Source organism: Oncorhynchus clarkii, chromosome 30 (assembly GCF_045791955.1).
Source record: "Oncorhynchus clarkii lewisi isolate Uvic-CL-2024 chromosome 30, UVic_Ocla_1.0, whole genome shotgun sequence".
Lineage (NCBI taxonomy): Eukaryota > Metazoa > Chordata > Actinopteri > Salmoniformes > Salmonidae > Oncorhynchus > Oncorhynchus clarkii.
Window position 1 is genome coordinate 34510922 of NC_092176.1, and position 17300 is coordinate 34528221.

The 17300-nt window shown below is 41.6% G+C and overlaps 2 protein-coding genes across 5 annotated transcripts in view; one reads left to right on the forward strand and one right to left on the reverse strand.

The window, feature by feature from the left end:
• The window catches only part of LOC139389352 (volume-regulated anion channel subunit LRRC8A-like), a 19790-nt gene extending 14661 nt beyond the window's left edge, over positions 1 to 5129 (reverse strand). The window contains exons 1-2 of one of the 4 annotated variants that reach the window (XM_071136034.1): positions 4532 to 5129; positions 3615 to 3709 (exon numbers count right to left, since the gene is read on the reverse strand). The gene's annotated coding sequence lies outside the window, so the exon portion shown is untranslated. Of the gene's footprint in view, positions 1 to 1436; positions 1749 to 3577; positions 3710 to 4531 lie in introns of those variants that run through there. The other 3 variants (XM_071136033.1, XM_071136035.1, XM_071136036.1) reach the window with 3 other exon arrangements.
• LOC139389353 (HscB mitochondrial iron-sulfur cluster cochaperone) lies at positions 4603 to 16872 on the forward strand. Its single transcript, XM_071136037.1, has 6 exons — positions 4603 to 5151; positions 6454 to 6550; positions 15418 to 15507; positions 16051 to 16195; positions 16452 to 16499; positions 16630 to 16872. Exons 1-6 carry the CDS (start codon positions 4796 to 4798, stop codon positions 16722 to 16724), a joined length of 831 nt encoding a protein of 276 aa, XP_070992138.1. The 5' UTR covers positions 4603 to 4795; the 3' UTR covers positions 16725 to 16872.
• Positions 16873 to 17300: the final 428 nt, after the last annotated feature.

Here is a 17300-nt window from a genome sequence, read left to right on the forward strand (position 1 = left end):
TCCTATGGACAGATGAGACAAAGATCAACGTGTATCAGAATGATGGGAAGAGAAGAGTACGGAGAAGGGAAGGAACTGCTCATCATCAGAGCATACCACCTCATCTGTGAAGCATGGTGGAGGTAGTGTTATGGCGTGGGCATGTATGGCTGCCAATGGAACTGGTTCCTTTGTATTTATTGATGATGTGACTGCTGACAAGCAGCAGGATGATTTCTGAAGTAGGTCTATATTATCTGCTCAGATTCAGCCAAATGCTTCAAAAAACTCATGAGACGGCGCTTCACAGTGCAGATGGACAATGACCCGAAGCATACTGCGAAAGCAACCCAATACTTTTTTAAGGCAAAGAATTGGAATGTTCTGCAATGGCCAAGTCTGACCTGAATCCAATTGAGCATGCATTTCACTTGCTGAAGGCAAAACACCCCAAGAACAAGGAACTCGAGACAGCTGCAGTAAAGGCCTGGCAGAGCATCACCAGGGAAGAAACCCAGCATCTGGTGATGTCTATGGGTTCCAGACTTCAGGCAGTCATTGACTACAAAGGATTTGCAAACAAGTATTAAAAATCACAATTTAATATATGATTATGTCAGTTTGTCCATTTACTTTTGAGTCCCTAAAATTCAGGGCTAAGTATAAAAATGGTTGTAATTCCTACACGGTTCACACAATAATTTGGACAAAACCCTTCAATTAAAGATGAAAGTCTACACTTAAGGCACATCTTGATTGTTTCCTTTCAAATCCATTGTGGTGGAGTACAGAGCCAAAATGATGCAAATTGTGTCACTGTCCAAATACTTATGGACCTGACTGAATGTCTGCTGCAGAGAGACCAGTCAGGGCAATGAAAACATTTTGGCTCACCATTTAAAAAGAAGATGGAGGACAAGCTATAGGATGAAAAATTGTTTTGGTGTAGGTACAGCCGACTAGAGCTACCTAACAAAACAAAAAATACAAATCAATAGTTGGGAGTCAAAGTATTGATATAATCCTAAATAATATTGCGATATTTAACTGTATCAATTCCCCACCCCCATCACTAATTTGGATTACCCTGGAAAACACACACCATGTCTCAGAAGACCAAAGTCAGTTTAGCAGTAATCTAATTCATCAGCGGTTAGATTAGTAATTTAAGTGTTTAAATCACCGAGACCTGGCCATGAACCTACTTGGAAAATAGAAGAGGTACAATATTGAAGTGTTTACATGCAGTGAGAAGAGCAGGGTAGTGAGATGAATGTATAACACAAGCTATGGGGAAGGTAGTTGGCAGATCATTCAAACATTCCAGAATTAAAACATTCCAGAATAGATAGGAGGCACAAGTGACAGAAAATCGAAATTAACAGAAAAAAAGATGCAGTCTAGTTATCCTACATGTCCAATATTGCACATTTTAAAGTAAAAGAAATGAAACTTACAAAATCTGGAATAAAATACAGTAGAACAGTAAGTCTCCATTTATGAACAGCATACAAAATAGGTCTTCTCTATTTAGGCCTTCAACTCCAATACTTAACTACCATGAAGACAGACTGATAAACATCTGACGTTTTACCATGTGTCCCGCTCTTTCACTTGCGTGCCCTTCTCACCAAGAACATTATCTTCACAACTGTAACACTTTTATAGACAAATCTTCCGTTTTGGCTCGTCTGATCCAAACACAAACCACAGGCACGACAGCCACCTTACTTTCGTTATCTATTCTTAGTCGTTTCCCATAATAATACCCAGGGTATTGTCTCCCAGCGACCTTCAGGAGGAGATCCTGTTTACCTTAGAGGAGGAGGAGGAGGCGGGGGTGGCTGTCTGTTTCCAGTAGGCTCAACACTGTACCCAGTGACACCAGCTCCTTTTCCCAGTAGGCTCAACACTGTGTCTCCAGCTCCTGTATTCCAGTAGGCTCAACACTGTGTCCAGCTCCTGTCTCCCAGTAGGCTCAACACTGTGTCTCCAGCTCCTGTCTCCAGTAGTCTCAACACTGTGTCTCCAGCTCCTGTCTCCCAGTAGGCTCAGCACTGTGTCTCCAGCTCCTGTCTCCCAGTAGGCTCAACACTGTGTCTCTAGCTCCTGTCTCCCAATAGGCTCAACACTGTGTCTCCAGCTCCTGTCTCCCAGTAGGCTCAACACTGTGTCTCCAGCTCCTGTCTCCCAGTAGGCTCAACACTGTGTCTCCAGCTCCTGTCTCCCAGTAGGCTCAACACTGTGTCTCCAGCTCCTGTCTCCCAGTAGGCTCAACACTGTGTCTCCAGCTCCTGTCTCCAGTAGTCTCAACACTGTGTCTCCAGCTTCTGTCTCAACACTGTGTCTCCAGCTCCTGTCTTCCAGTAGGCTCAACACTGTGTCTCCAGCTCCTGTCTCCCAGTAGGCTCAACACTGTGTCTCCAGCTCCTGTCTCCCAGTAGGCTCAACACTGTGTCTCCAGCTCCTGTCTTCCAGTAGGCTCAACACTGTGTCTCCAGCTCCTGTCTTCCAGTAGGCTCAACACTGTGTCTCCAGCTCCTGTCTTCCAGTAGGCTCAACACTGTACCCCGTGTCTCCTGCTCCTAGTGGTCTCCTAGAAGGAACATTGGAAGGAACCTAATAGCCCTTCTCCTCTCTGGATGGTCATTCTATTTCAGGAATATGTTATTTAGTTCTTTAGAATGTGTTCCAAAAATTCTGCTGCAAAGTAATAAATAAAGCACATAAAAAGCTGTAGGATTGAAGAATCCACATGTGTTCGTTATTGCCAACTTTGTTACTTGCAATCATTATTTTGTAACAAATTCCAAAGAACATATTCCTGAGAATATAGGCTACCATCCCTGCCCTCCTCATTCCCACAAGACTGGGAGTTGGCCATCTGTCGCCGCCTGTGTTCAGTGAGGAAGACAGATAAAACAGAGACTTCCTGTGGAGATGAGAACTCTGACGCCTGCCTAGCCCCACTACAGCCTAGCCCAGTCAGACCTCCAACCTACTCCCACACACAATGTCATTGTCACAGCAATTCAGTCATATTCAGAGACCAGACAACCCATTAGAGTACTGACAAAACGCACTGATTTGTAAAACTTTTCTTTCTACAGGGCCAATAGAAGCACAGAAAGACAGCACTCAGTGAGTGACAGTAGCCACATGTATGACCAAACTTCATATTCTTATGTAATATGCAGTACACAATAATTCTGAGTACTGCACAGAGAATTGAAGAGTTAGAAACTTGGTTAGATGACATCTCTGTGAGATTAGCCTAATTTCTGTGAACTGTGCAGGTATCTAGGCATCTGCTCTTTTGATTTTATTTAACTAGGCAAGTCAGTTAAGAACAAATTCTTATTCACCTTTATTTAAGCAAGTAAGCAAGTTGAGAACAAGTTCTCATTTACAATTGCGACCGGGCCAAATTTACAATGACGGCCTACCAAACCCGGATTACCCTGAGCCAATTGTGCGCCGCCCTATGGGAGTTCCAATCACAGCCAGATGTGTTACAGAATCAAACCAGGGCCTGTAGTGGCACTTCTTGCACTGAGATGCAGTGCCTTAGACCACTGCTCCACTCTGGAGCTCTTACCACAGTGTTGGTACTGGTGTGATCTGTACTTCGGTACCTGGTGCGGTCGTTGGTGGATATCCCACTCAGTGAAAGCCCATCGATCCTCATGAGCCCAGGTCTCTTCTATCTCCATAGGAATGGGTGGCTAATCTGAAAACGAAAGGAAATTGGAAGAGGAATAAGCCTAATTATGCCTAGCAAGCAACTATTTAATGTCTGGTCTTGTAGCACTGGGGTTAATACCTATCAGACAAACTCATTAGCTAGCAAACAGACTGGCAAGATGTAGGCTTGTATACAACACTAACAGCTTAAGCTTACATAAGTCTGACATTCCATTCCCAAAGTTGAAATCACATGCTGGGAAGACATGTGGATTTAAGCACTTGAAAGGGTGACACACACATTACATGACATGGCTTATTCTGGAGTCTGATGATGTGACCAGTTTGCAAAGTCCAAAACACATGACACATGGATGATCTCATGAAATTCAAGAGACAATTGCAATCTCCATGGTGAAATACTCTAGCTAGACAGTCTAGCTACATTATTTACCCTGCTAACTGTCGAGCCTTGTCATATACATTTAGTAACTAGCGTTAATGACAGCTAGCTAGGTAACTAATGGTAGCTAAGTAGCTAGTTGGCCAAGTCATGCCAGATGAAACCGGTATGTGATGCAGACGGTTGAGAAGTTCAGCTGCTAGATAGCCTATAATCGATAATCCATTAGCCAGTGTATAGCTATTGATGTTATCATGTCAGTGATGGCTAGCTTAGAAACACATACACCAGTTATAATTAAAGTGGTTAGCTAGCTATAACGTTAGCTAGCGTAGCTTGCTAGCTGACATTTCTTAGCATTCAAATGTTAGCTCGACCGGCATTACCATAAACAACTCTCAGAGAAGTAAGGCCCATCTTGACTATCGTTTTAACTAACTATAGTCTAGTTACTAGACAACTTACTCAGTTTTGCTCCACTGCAGCAAGGCTGGCGAACACCACATGCTAACAGAAATACATGATGGTGTGGAGTTAGCTAGCTAGTGTTGCCTTCTTTTCATCTGTTGTCGTTGAGCATTGCAGCCTGCAATTATCCCCATTTCCGATAGGCGGCAGTAGTGCGCTTTTTTTGTCGCTTATCATACAGTAGAAGAAGAAACATCATTCTCCAGGAAGTGCTCCATTATACACATTTAGACAACTAACCTATGCTTTCACCTGTCAACAATGCTGTCACTGAATAATTTAGGCATTATTTGCATATCGCAGGCTCTTCAGCATTCACCAAAGTTATTAGCTATCAGGCAATGGTTATCAAAGGCTTCGTCTCGTGCAACGCTATGCAACAACTCTATCACCTTCAGCAGTAAGGGCACAAGGAGGCACACGGGCTTCAGATTACTTAACGAAAGTATAGTAAAACATGTCAGTTCACTGCAAACGACTTTCTGCACAGCCTCTGTGAAGCTACACTGTTGGAACTGTAGCCAGTCTATCGAACAAACTCCGGCCTTCTTCTGTTTATCGTGTAACTTTGTCCAGCCTCCAGATGAGAGGGCGTCCTATTTCCTGATTATGGAGTGGTGAGTGATATGACCTTTTCAATTGAAATGTTACATTATGTTTACACACTCACTAAGCTCCCTATTATTATCATTATTATTATTATTATTTAGTTTGTATTCACTATTTTGTTTGCACTCATCACAAACGGTGCCTCCAGAAAGTATTCACACCCCTTAACTTTTTTCATTTTATTTGTGTTACAGCCTGAGTTTAAAATGTATTAAATTGAGATTGTGTGTCACTGGCACACCCCAATTAATTTTAGCAATTTTACTTCACTACATTCCTAAATATAATGATGTACTTTTTACTCCATACATTTTCCCGGACACCCAAAAGTACTCGTTACATTTTGAATGCTTAGAAGGACATACTTATCAAGAGAACATTCCTGGTCATCTCTACTGCCTCCTGATCTGGCAGACTCACTAAACACAAATGCTTTATTTGTAAATGGAGTCTGAGTGTTGGAGTGTGCCCCTGACTATCCATAAATTAAAAACCCCAAAATTGTGCCATCTGGTTTGCTTAATATAAGGAATTTTAAATGAATGATACTTTTACTTTTAATACTTAACTATATTTTAGCAATTACATTTACTTTTGATACTTATGTATATTTAAAACCAAACTTTTACTCAAGTAGTATTTTACTGAGTGACTTTTACTTGAGTCATTTTCTATAAAATATATCTTGACGATTGAGTACTTTCTCCACCACTGTTAAACATGAAAATATTAAATGTCTTGAGTCAATAATTATTCATCCCCTTTGTTAATGCAAGCCTAAATAAGTTCAGGAGTAAAAATGTGCTTAACAAGTCACATAATAATTGCATGTACTCACTCTGTGTGAAATACAATCAAGTCCAGTTTTATTGGTCACATACACATGGTTAGTAGATGTTAATGTGAGTGCAGTGAAATGCTTGTGCTTCACGTTCCGACCGTGCAGTAATATCTAACAAGGAATCTAACAATTTCACAACAACTACCGAATACACACAAGTGTAAAGGACAGGGAGTGTGAATACTTATGTAAATGAGATATTTCTGTATTTCATTTTCAATACATTTCCAAACATTTCTAAAAACATGTTTGCACTTTTTCATTATGGAGTATTGTGTGTAGAAGGTTGAGAAAACAAAATATGTATTTAATCTATTTTGAATTCAGGCTGTAACACAACAAAATGTGGAATAAATGCATGCGTAGGAATCACAATCAGTTAAAAAACAAGGCCTTTAATAGGACAGATTCACCCTAAAGTACCCTACAGTGCAATGGATGCTTAACCTCTGTTATTGCTTATTTTCAGTGACCAGACCTTTGCAGTGGATACCCAGAGGCTGCAGAAAACATACTTGAAGCTCCAGCGGTCTCTTCACCCTGACAACTTCAGCCAGAAAACTGCGGTATGGATGGAGGGCTCAGGGCTTGTCAGTTGACAGCAATAAGGCTGGGAACACTTGGGTTTTGAGTAGGGATGGGCATTTTTAATGATTTCGCTATTAGAATGATATACAATTTTGGGGGCGATATCTGGGTATTTGAAATGCATGTGTTTTAAAGTTTAAAAACTTTAATGGGGACTTGCTCGCGCGAATCAGGTGAGGCGGTGTGCTCTCTGCTTGTCAAATAATCGGGTTCTCATTAATAGTTACCTCAGCCACAAAGTTAAAATTGGCTATATCGTAAAAATTCATGAAAACAAAAATTAGCTTTTGGGTCTTAACCTTATGCCTAACCTTAAATTAACAGTGTGGTTAATGTTATTTGCTAAGGTTATGTTTGAATTCACGTTTATGCAGATACATATTTGAAATAGCCTAGGTTTATGACTTTGTGACTGTGGCAACTTGTGATGACCATCAAATCGATGTAAAGAAGCTACACTAGCCAGTTAAGTTAGCTAGTTAGTAAGGCTAATTGAGACTGTTTTGCTGTGCTCCCGGTTCTAATGCTACAACAGCTCTATTCATATTAAACAACAGCCTACCTATTGGTTGATCATTGTAGCCTATCACTTCTCATTTAGCACGCGCTCCAGCAGTTATATCTCTCTGGTTACCCCCAAAACCAATTCTTTCTTTGGCCGCCTCTCCTTCCAGTTCTCTGCTGCCAATGACTGGAACAAACTACAAAAATCTCTGAAACTGGAAACACTTATCTCCCTCACTAGCTTTAAGCACCAGCTGTCAGAGCAGCTCACAGATTACTTCACCTGTACATAGCCCACATATAATTTAGCGGAAACAACTACCTCTTTCCCTACTGTATTTATTTATTTTTCTCCTTTGCACCCCATTATTTCTATCTCTACTTTGCACATTCTTCCACTGCAAATCTACCATTCCAGTGTTTTACTTGCTATATTGTATTGACTTTGCCACCATGGCCTTTTTTTTTTTTTGCCGTATATAGACTTGTTTCTACTGTATTATTGACTGTATGTTTGTTTTACTCCATGTGTAACTCTGTGTCGTTGTATGTGTCGAACTGCTTTGCTTTATCTTGGCCAGGTCGCACTTGTAAATGAGAACTTGTTCTCAACTTGCCTACCTGGTTAAATAAAGGTTAAATAAAAATAAAAAATTTAGCCAAATTTATTCTGTAATTGTAATTCCATTTTGCATTGATTAGAAATCTCCAACTTCACTTGCTACACATGGAGTAGCCCAATAATGGACTAAAGGAGCCTAACTTTACTCCTTATAGTCCAAAGACCTTACATGTTCTGTTTAAAGGCGCATTGGCTCTGGAAGCCAAAACAGCCAAATACTCCATCTAAACGTGAATCGATTCTCAATTGCGGTACGTTTCTTGAAACATAAATCCTTTTACTTTCATATCACATCCAAATTAATTTCACAAATGTAAAATACATTTGTGGTGTCCGTCTTCCGTTCACACAGATGTTTGGAGACGCAGATGTTCAGACCGAGCATTGGGTCCCTTTACAAACTCCCCCTTACAGAAGTCGCCTTCGTCCAATGACTCTTATGTGTAGTATAATGGATGTTGATCAAGGGGCTACACATGGTACACATGGTGCCTCGGACAGGAGTGCAGCTTTGATTGACCGACAATAACAAGGTGCACCTGTGAAAAATTACATTTAAAAATGTTTTTAATAGTCATAAAAACTGTTCTAAAACTGTTGTTTGATAAAAATGTCATGGTCTATCCTTGTATGTGGAAAATGTCAAATACATAATTGAATTACATTTTAGCATTTTTATTCAAATAGGCCTATGTCATGTTTTGAATACTCCCAGAAGTAGGCTAATCGAATTCTAACGTTCGTTCAAATATTTTAATATTATAATAACTGGGCCCTAGTTTTGCAAAAGGCTAAGGCTGGGATAAGAGAAAAGGCGGGGGTCAGGGTTTTGAAAAAGTAATCCAGTGCTAGGGCTAGGTTTACGCTAGGATTTTCATGAAGGCTCATGTTTGAATAGAGGTTTTGAAAATTGGTTAATAGGCCTACCAGGCCTGTACAGTACTAGGATTGGACAGAACCAGGCCTGTACAGTACTAGGAATGGACAATACCAGGCCTGTACAGTACTAGGAATGGACAGAACCAGGCCTGTACAGTACTAGGAATGGACAATACCAGGCCTGTACAGTACTAGGAATGGACAATACCAGGCCTGTACAATACCAGGCCTGTACAGTACTAGGAATGGATGATACCAGGCCTGTACAGTACTACGAATGGACAATACCAGGCCTGTACAGTACTAGGAATGGACAGTACTAGTAATGGACAGTACTAGGCCTGGACAATACTAGGCCTGGGCAGTACTAGGAATGGCCAATACTAGGAATGGACAATGCTAGGCCTCTACAGTACTAGGAATGGACAATCATATGCCTGTACAGTACTAGGAATGAACAATACTAGGAATGGACAAGACCAGGCCTGTACAGAACTAGGAATGGACAATACTAGGCCTGTACAGTACTAGGAATGGACAATACAAAGCCAGTACTGTACTAGGAATGGACAATACCAGGCCTTTACAGTACTAGGAATGGACAATACCAGGCCTGTACAGTACTCAGAATGGACAATACTAGGCCTGGACAGTACTAGGCCTCGGCAGTACTATGAATGGCCAATACTAGGAATGGACAATGCTAGGCCTTTACAGTACTAGGAATGGACAATGCTAGGCCTGGACAGGACTAGGAATGGACAATACTATGCCTGTACAGTACTAGGAATGAACAATACTATGCCTGTACAGTACTAGGAATGAACAACAGTAGGAATGGACAATACTAGGCCTCTACAGTACTAGGAATGGACAATACTATGCCTGTACAGTACTAGGAATAAACAATACTAGGAATGGACAATACCAGGCCTGTACAGAACTAGGAATGGACAATACTAGGCCTGTACAGTACTAGGAATGGACAATACAAGGCCTGTATAGTACAGGATACTAGGAATGGACAATACCAGGCCTGTACAGTACTAGGAATGGACAATACTATGGACAAGACCAGGCTCTACAGTACTAGGAATGGAATATACTAGGCCTGTACAGGAACAGGAATGGACAATGCTAGGCCTCTACAGTACTAGGAATAAACAATTCTAGGCCTGGACAGGACTAGTAATGGACTATACAGTGCTAGGCCTGGGAATGGACAATACATGTCCTCTACAGTACTAGGATTGGACAACGCTGTGCTTCTACAGGACTAGGAATGGACAATACTAGGCCTGTACAGTACTAGGAATGGACAACACTAGGAATGGACAATACTAGGCCTCTACAGTACTAGGAATGGACAATACTAGGCCTGTACAGTGTTAGGAATGAACAGTACTAGGAATGGACAATACTAGGCCTATACAGTACTTGGAATGGACAATACCAGGCCTGTACAGTACTAGGAATGGACAATACCAGGCCTGTACAGTACTAGGAATGGACAATACTAGGCCTCTACAGTAGTAGGAATGGACAGTACTAGGACTGGACAATACTATGCCTGTACAGTACTAGGAATGAACAATACTAGGAATGGACAATACCAGGCCTGTACAGTACTAGGAATGGACAATACTAGGCCTGTACAGTACTAGGAATGGACAATACAAAGCCAGTACAGTACTAGGAATGGACAATACTAGGAATGGACAATACCAGGCCTGTACAGTACTAGGAATGGACAATACTAGGCCTGGACAGTACTAGGAATGGACAGTACTAGGCCTGGACAATACTTGGCATGGACAATACTAGACCTCTACAGTACTAAGAATGGACAATACTAGGACTGTACAGTACTAGGAATGGACAGTACTAGGAATGGACAATAATAGGCCTGTACAGGACTAAGAATGGACAATAGTAGGCCTTTACAGGACTAGGAATGGACAATACCAGGCCTGGACAGGACTAGGAATGGACAATACTAGGCCTGTACAGTACTAGGAATGGACAGTACCAGGCCTGTACAGTCCTGGGAATGGATAGTACTAGGAATGGACAATACTAGACCTGTACAGTACTTGGAATGGCAATACTAGGCCTGGACAATACTAGGATTGGACAATACTAGGCCTCTCAGGACTAGGAATGGACAATACTAGAACTCTATAGTACTAGGAATGGAATATACTAGGCCTGTACAGGAACAGTAATGGACAATGGTAGGCCTCTACAGTACTAGGAATAAACAATTCTAGGCCTGGACAGGACTAGGCCTGGACAGGACTAGGAATGGACTATACAGTGCTAGGCCTGGACAGCCTGGACAGTGCTAGGCCTGGACAGTACTAGGCTTGGACAGGACTGGGAATGGACAATACATGTCCTCTACAGTACTAGGATTGGACAATGCTATGCCTCTACAGGACTAGGAATGGACAATACTAGGCCTGTACAGTACTAGGAATGGACAACACTAGGAATGGACAATACTAGGCCTCTACAGTAGTAGGAATGGACAGGACTAGGATTGGACAATACTAGGCCTCTACAGTACTAGGAATGGACAATACTAGGCCTGTACAGTACTTGGAATGGACAATACCAGGCCTGTACAGTACTAGGAATGGACAATACCAGGCCTGTACAGTACTAGGAATGGACAATACCAGGCCTGTACAGTACTAGGAATGGACAATACCAGGCCTGTACAGTACTAGGGATGGATAATACCAGGCTGTACAGTACTAGGAATGGACAATACTAGGCCTTTACAATACTCGTAATGGACAATACCAGGCCTGTACAGTATTGGAAATGGATAGTACTAGGAAGGGACAATACCAGGCCTGTACAGTACTAGGAATGGACAATAATAGGCCTGTACAGTTCTTGGAATGGACAATAATAGGCCTGTACAGTACTAGGCATGGACAATACTAGGCCTGGACAATACTAGGATTGGACTATACTAAGCCTGTACAGTACTAGGAATGGACAATACTAGTCCTATACAGGACTAGGAATGGACAATACTAGGCCTGGACAGTACTAGGAATGGACCATTCTAGGCCTGGACAGTACTGGGAATGGACAATACCAGGCCTGTACAGTATTGGAAATGGATAGTACTAGGAAGGGACAATACCAGGCCTGTACAGTACTAGGAATGGACAATAATAGGCCTGTACAGTTCTTGGAATGGACAATAATAGGCCTGTACAGTACTAGGCATGGACAATACTAGGCCTGGACAATACTAGGATTGGACTATACTAAGCCTGTACAGTACTAGGAATGGACAATACTAGGATTGGACTATACTAAGCCTGGACAGTACTAGGAATGGACCATTCTAGGCCTGGACAGTACTGGGAATGGACAGTACTAGGGCCTGGACTGTACTGGGAATGGACAGTACTAGGCCTGGACAGTACTGGGAATGGACAATACTAGGCCTGGACAATACTAGGCCTGGGCAGTACTAGGAATGGCCAATACTAGGAATGGACAATGCTAGGCCTCTACAGTACTGGGAATTGGACAATGCTAGACCTGGACAGGACGAGGCCTGGACAGGACTCAGAATGGACAATACTAGGCCTGTACAGTACTAGGAATGGACAATCCCGGGCCTGTACAGTACTAGGAATGGACAATACCAGGCCTGTACAGTACTAGGAATGGACAATACTAGGCCTGGACAGTACTAGGAATGGACAATTCTAGGCCTGGACAGTACTGGGAATGGACAGTACTAGGCCTGTACAGTACTAGGAATGGACAATACTAGGCCTGTACAGTACTTGGAATGGACAGTACTAGGCCTGAACAATACTAGGCCTGGACAGTACTAGGAATGGACAATACTAGGTCTGGACAATACTAGGCCTGGGCAGTACTAGGAATGGCCAATACTAGGAATGGACAATGCTAGGCCTCTACAGTACTGGGAATTGGACAATGCTAGACCTGGACAGGACGAGGCCTGGACAGGACTCGGAATGGATAATACTAGGCCTGTACAGTACTAGGAATGGACAATACCAGGCATGGACAATACTATGCCTGGACAGTACTAGGCCTGGACAGTACTAGGAATGGACAATACTAGGCCTCTACAGTGCTAAGAATGGACAGGACTATGAATGGACAATACTAGGCCTTTACAATACTGGAAATGGATAGTACTAGGAATGGACAATAATAGGCCTGTACAGTTCTTGGAATGGACAATACTAGACCTGTACAGTACTTGGAATGGACAATACTAGGCATGGACAATACTAGGCCTGGACAGTACTAGGTCTGGACAGTACTAGGAATGGACAATACTAGGCCTGGACAGTACTAGGAATGGACAATACTAGGAATGGACAATGCTAGGCCTCTACAGTACTGGGAATTGGACAATGCTAGACCTGGACAGGATGAGGCCTGGACAGGACTCAGAATGGACAATACTAGGCCTGTACAGTACTTGGAATGGACAATACTAGGCCTCTACAGGACTAGGAATGGACAATACTAGTCCTCTACAGGACTAGGAATGGACAATACTAGGCCTCTCAGGACTAAGAATGGACAATACTAGTCCTGTACAGGACTAGGAATGGACAATACTAGGCCTGTACAGGACTATGAATTGACAGTACTAGGAATGGACAGTACTAGGAATGGGTGCTTGCATTTCACACTTAACCATTTTAGACCCTGTAATATCATGGGATGATGATAGGCTGGGATAATTATGTAATTTAAATAACACACCATTCTTCAATGGGACTAGACAGTTATAATCTACATCGGCTGGGATAATGATATAATTTAAATTACCCACTATACTTCAATGGGACTAGACAGTTATCACCTAATTAGCTGACCTTATACTGTTGCACAATGGGACTGAACGCAAAACATGCTGCCAAGGATTCCTCTACCACAACCAAATCATTACACAACTTTCCAACTGTATTATTAAATCAGCACCCCTGGCTACATTCCCCTAATTTGACTCAGTCCTACAGGGGGTAAAACTCATTACTTACAATTACAAGGTTTCCAGGATGCTCCTGTTGCATTTGAGGCATCCAGGTAAAGACAAAGGGCATACTGTTGACATGACAGCCCCTCTGGCCACCACTGGAGGCTATTGATCCTGCCTGGGTTTGAAGGACCTGACAGCTGCAAATGCTTTCTGCCTGTCAGCCATCTCCAAAACTACATCCCACATGGCACCCTATTCACTTTGTAGTGCACTACTTTTTATTGGATGGAATAGGGTGCCATTTGGGATGCACACAAAGCTTGTATCCACCGTTACACCCATCCACCACATCTCACTTATACCTGTTCCCTGATGGATCCAGACACATTCCAACCCGCTTCCCACTGTAAAGTGTCAAGAACTGTCGAAGAATCTAATTATCACCCAGGGTTTGGCTTTTAAAGATAAATGGATATAGAGGAAAGGGGAATACCTAGTCAGTTGCACAATTTAAAGCATTCAACCGAAATGTGTCTTCCACATTCAACCCAATCCCTCTGAGTCGGAGAGGTGGCAATGTGTGAAATAACTTGTAATGTAATTCCCATGGTGACATGGTCTTTCCCACATTTGTGACAGTTTGACAGTTTGAGGAAAGATGTGTTAAATGTGTTTGTGTTTATTTTTGTGTGTCTGACGTCCAATATTCTCTATATACAGTCACATCCCAAATGACTGGTACCCTTTATTTAAAATACTGTAAAATAACTAATACAAACACTCAGCTATATTGTATGCAAACATTGTTTTGACAATTAGATTCTTTAATACTAATATTATTGCTCAGAGAAAGAGATTTTGTTTAACAAGTAATAAATTAGATAGAGGTCAGAATTATTGGCACCCCTGTTTTCAATACTCCGGCACCCTCTGCTTACGAGGATAACGGCACTGACCCTTTTTCTGAAATGTTTTATATGATTGGAGAACACACTGGGAGGGATCATAGAGTTGCAGTCTGTTTTTGAATGGGTGGCCAGTAATAAACTGGTCCTGAACATTTCTAAAACTAAGAGCATTGCATTTGGTACAAATAATTTCCTAAGTTTTAGACCTCAGCTGAATCTGATAATGAATGGTGTGGCTGTTGAACAAGTTGAGGAGACTAAGTTAGTTGGTGTTACTGTAAACTCTAATGGTCAAAACATATAGATTCAATGGTTGTAAAGATTGGGATGTCTGTCTAATAAAGAGATGCTCTGCTTTTTTGACACCACACTCCACAAAGCAAGTTGTGCAGACTCTAGTTTGATCTCATCTTGAAGAAAGACCTAGTTAAGGTGCTGCTGGCCCAGAACAGAATCAGAGAGCTAATATTAATACTTTGCATGCCAGTCTCTCTTGAAGAGAGACCAGGTTTTCAATGGGGTTCAAGTCCAGAAACTGAGCTGGCCATTGCAAAATTTAGATTTTGTGCTCAATAAACCATTTCTTTGTGGATTTTGATGTGAACTTGGGATTATTGTTTTGATGGAAGATCCACTTGCGGCCAGGTTCCAGCCTCCTGGCAGAGGCAACCAGGTTTTTGGCTAAAATGTCATGCACTTGGTGAAGTTCATGATGCCATTGACCTTAACAATATAACTCAGTATTTGTATAATTTATTTCATACAGTCTTTTTTGTTCATCTTTGTAAAGGGTGCCGATAATTTTGGATATGACTGTATGTTACCATTATGTGATGTCAGTTTGATCACTGTACTGTAGTTAGTCTATATGCCCAATGTACTGGTGTACCGAATCTTTATTTGTAAGTTAAAGTTGTCTATTTCTTTTGTCAGAAAGAACAAGAGTACTCTGAATACCAGTCAGCCCTAGTAAACAAAGCATACAGGACCCTGCTCAAGCCTTTGAGTCGTGGCCTTTACATGGTGAGTTTGATGTCCTTGTTTTACATTTTTATTTGATTATTTATATAGACACACTTTGAATTAATGTTAGCACCAGTGGAGGCTGCTGAGGGGAGGACGGCTCATAATAATGGCTAGAATGGAGTGGATGGAATGGAAACTATGTATTTGATGCCATTCCACGTATTCTGCTCCAGCTATTGCCACGAGCCCGTCCTCCCCAATTAAGGTGCCACCAACCTTCGGTGGTTAGCACAGTTTTTCTTAACAATCCCTTTTTCTCAAACCAATTCAATCAGTTAAATAGTATTATCGTAGCAAGAACCCTTTTAACAACCACAGTTGTCACATTGTTTGAGAGTAACCTAGCCTAGAACCCCTAAGAGCAATCAGCAGCACAAAGCGCCCACCCCCCCATCAGTTTTTCTACTGTACTTGTTTGTTTTTATAGCATGCCAGATAGTCAGTGATATGTTTATATGTGACAACCTGGTGGAATGTTGTGTTCCCTTCAATGTCAGATTATTATTATTTTTTTTAAGTGAGTTACTGCTTCTATTTCAGCTGGAGCTGAATGGCATGGGGATAGAGGAGGGGACTGATGCGGGGGCTGATCCTCTGTTCCTTATGGAGTTGATGGAGATCAACCAAGCACTGGATGAGGCACGAAGCAAAGAAGAGTCGGCCAAGATAGGCGCCTCTATGAAAGGTCTGGGTTGAAAAAGTCATTTTACTCCGGCTACTTCTGTTTTGTTTTTGAGTATGTTGATTTGAATCGGCAGGATGTGAGTTTAATGAAACGGATCAGTGTTTTGCTTATTTTTCCAGTAATTACTTTTCCAGTAATGTAATGAGAATAATGAGATTTATGAGAGTAATGAGATTTTTTCGGGGTGATGAAATTGTACCGTATGGCCCCTAAATGCAAAATGTATTCAAATTTTAGTTTGCCTTTTTACTTGCAGAGAAGTTGAAAGACTTGACTGAACAAATAGATGCATCCCTGCACAAAGGTATGCTGCACTATCTCAGAGGGCAAAGTGTTACTCTTCCCTCCTCTGTCTTCAGTCTTCGGAGATGCTTGCTGATGCCCTGGTGAGACATGGTTCAACTTTCACTCAACGTCTATTTCTTTTCAAACAGGAGAGCTTCAAGATGCCAAAGCGCTTCTCGCCCAAATGAAATACTTTGCGAACATTGAAGAGAAGGTGAAGGAAAAACTTTCAGAGCTAATGTAAACTGTTGACTTCCTTTGATGGTTCCACGGTCATTTTAAGGTTGTTGATATTTTCAAAAAAATACAATGCCACATTTTGAATAGAAGGTTTTAAAGATGTATTCGCATGCGAGTTTCAGGTATACAAATAAATGTCAAGTATTTACTGATTACTTGTTGCTTTCCTTCTTGTGTGTGTAGTTGGTCAGTTAAAAAGACAGTTACATTATCCAGCTTGATTCAAATCAAAACATGACATCCTTTACTCCCTCGATCTCCCCACAGCTCTCAAGGCCATCAGACTGCCAAACAGCAATCACTAACTCAAAGAGGCTGCTGCCTACATAGAGACCCAATCACTAGCCACTTTAATAAATGGATCACTAGTCACTTTAAACAATGCCACTTTAAACAATGCTTAAATATCTTACATTACATTACTCATATATGTATATACTGTATTTTATGCCACCTATTGCACCTTGCCTATGCCGCTCAGCCATCACTCATTCATATATTTATGTACGTATTCTCATTCACCCCTTTAGATTTGTGTGTATTAGGTAGTTGTTGGGGAATTGTTAGATATTACTGCACT

What these genes read in the sequence shown, in the direction of transcription:
- LOC139389353 (XM_071136037.1), top strand. Translation starts at nt 4,796, where the DNA reads ATGCTGTCACTGAATAATTTAGGCATTATTTGCATATCGCAGGCTCTT. An exon ending in ACTTCAGCCAGAAAACTGCG is followed by an intron (nt 6,551 to 15,417) that starts GTATGGATGGAG and finishes TTCTTTTGTCAG; the next exon opens with AAAGAACAAGAGTACTCTGA. An exon ending in GATAGGCGCCTCTATGAAAG is followed by an intron (nt 16,196 to 16,451) that starts GTCTGGGTTGAA and finishes TTTTACTTGCAG; the next exon opens with AGAAGTTGAAAGACTTGACT.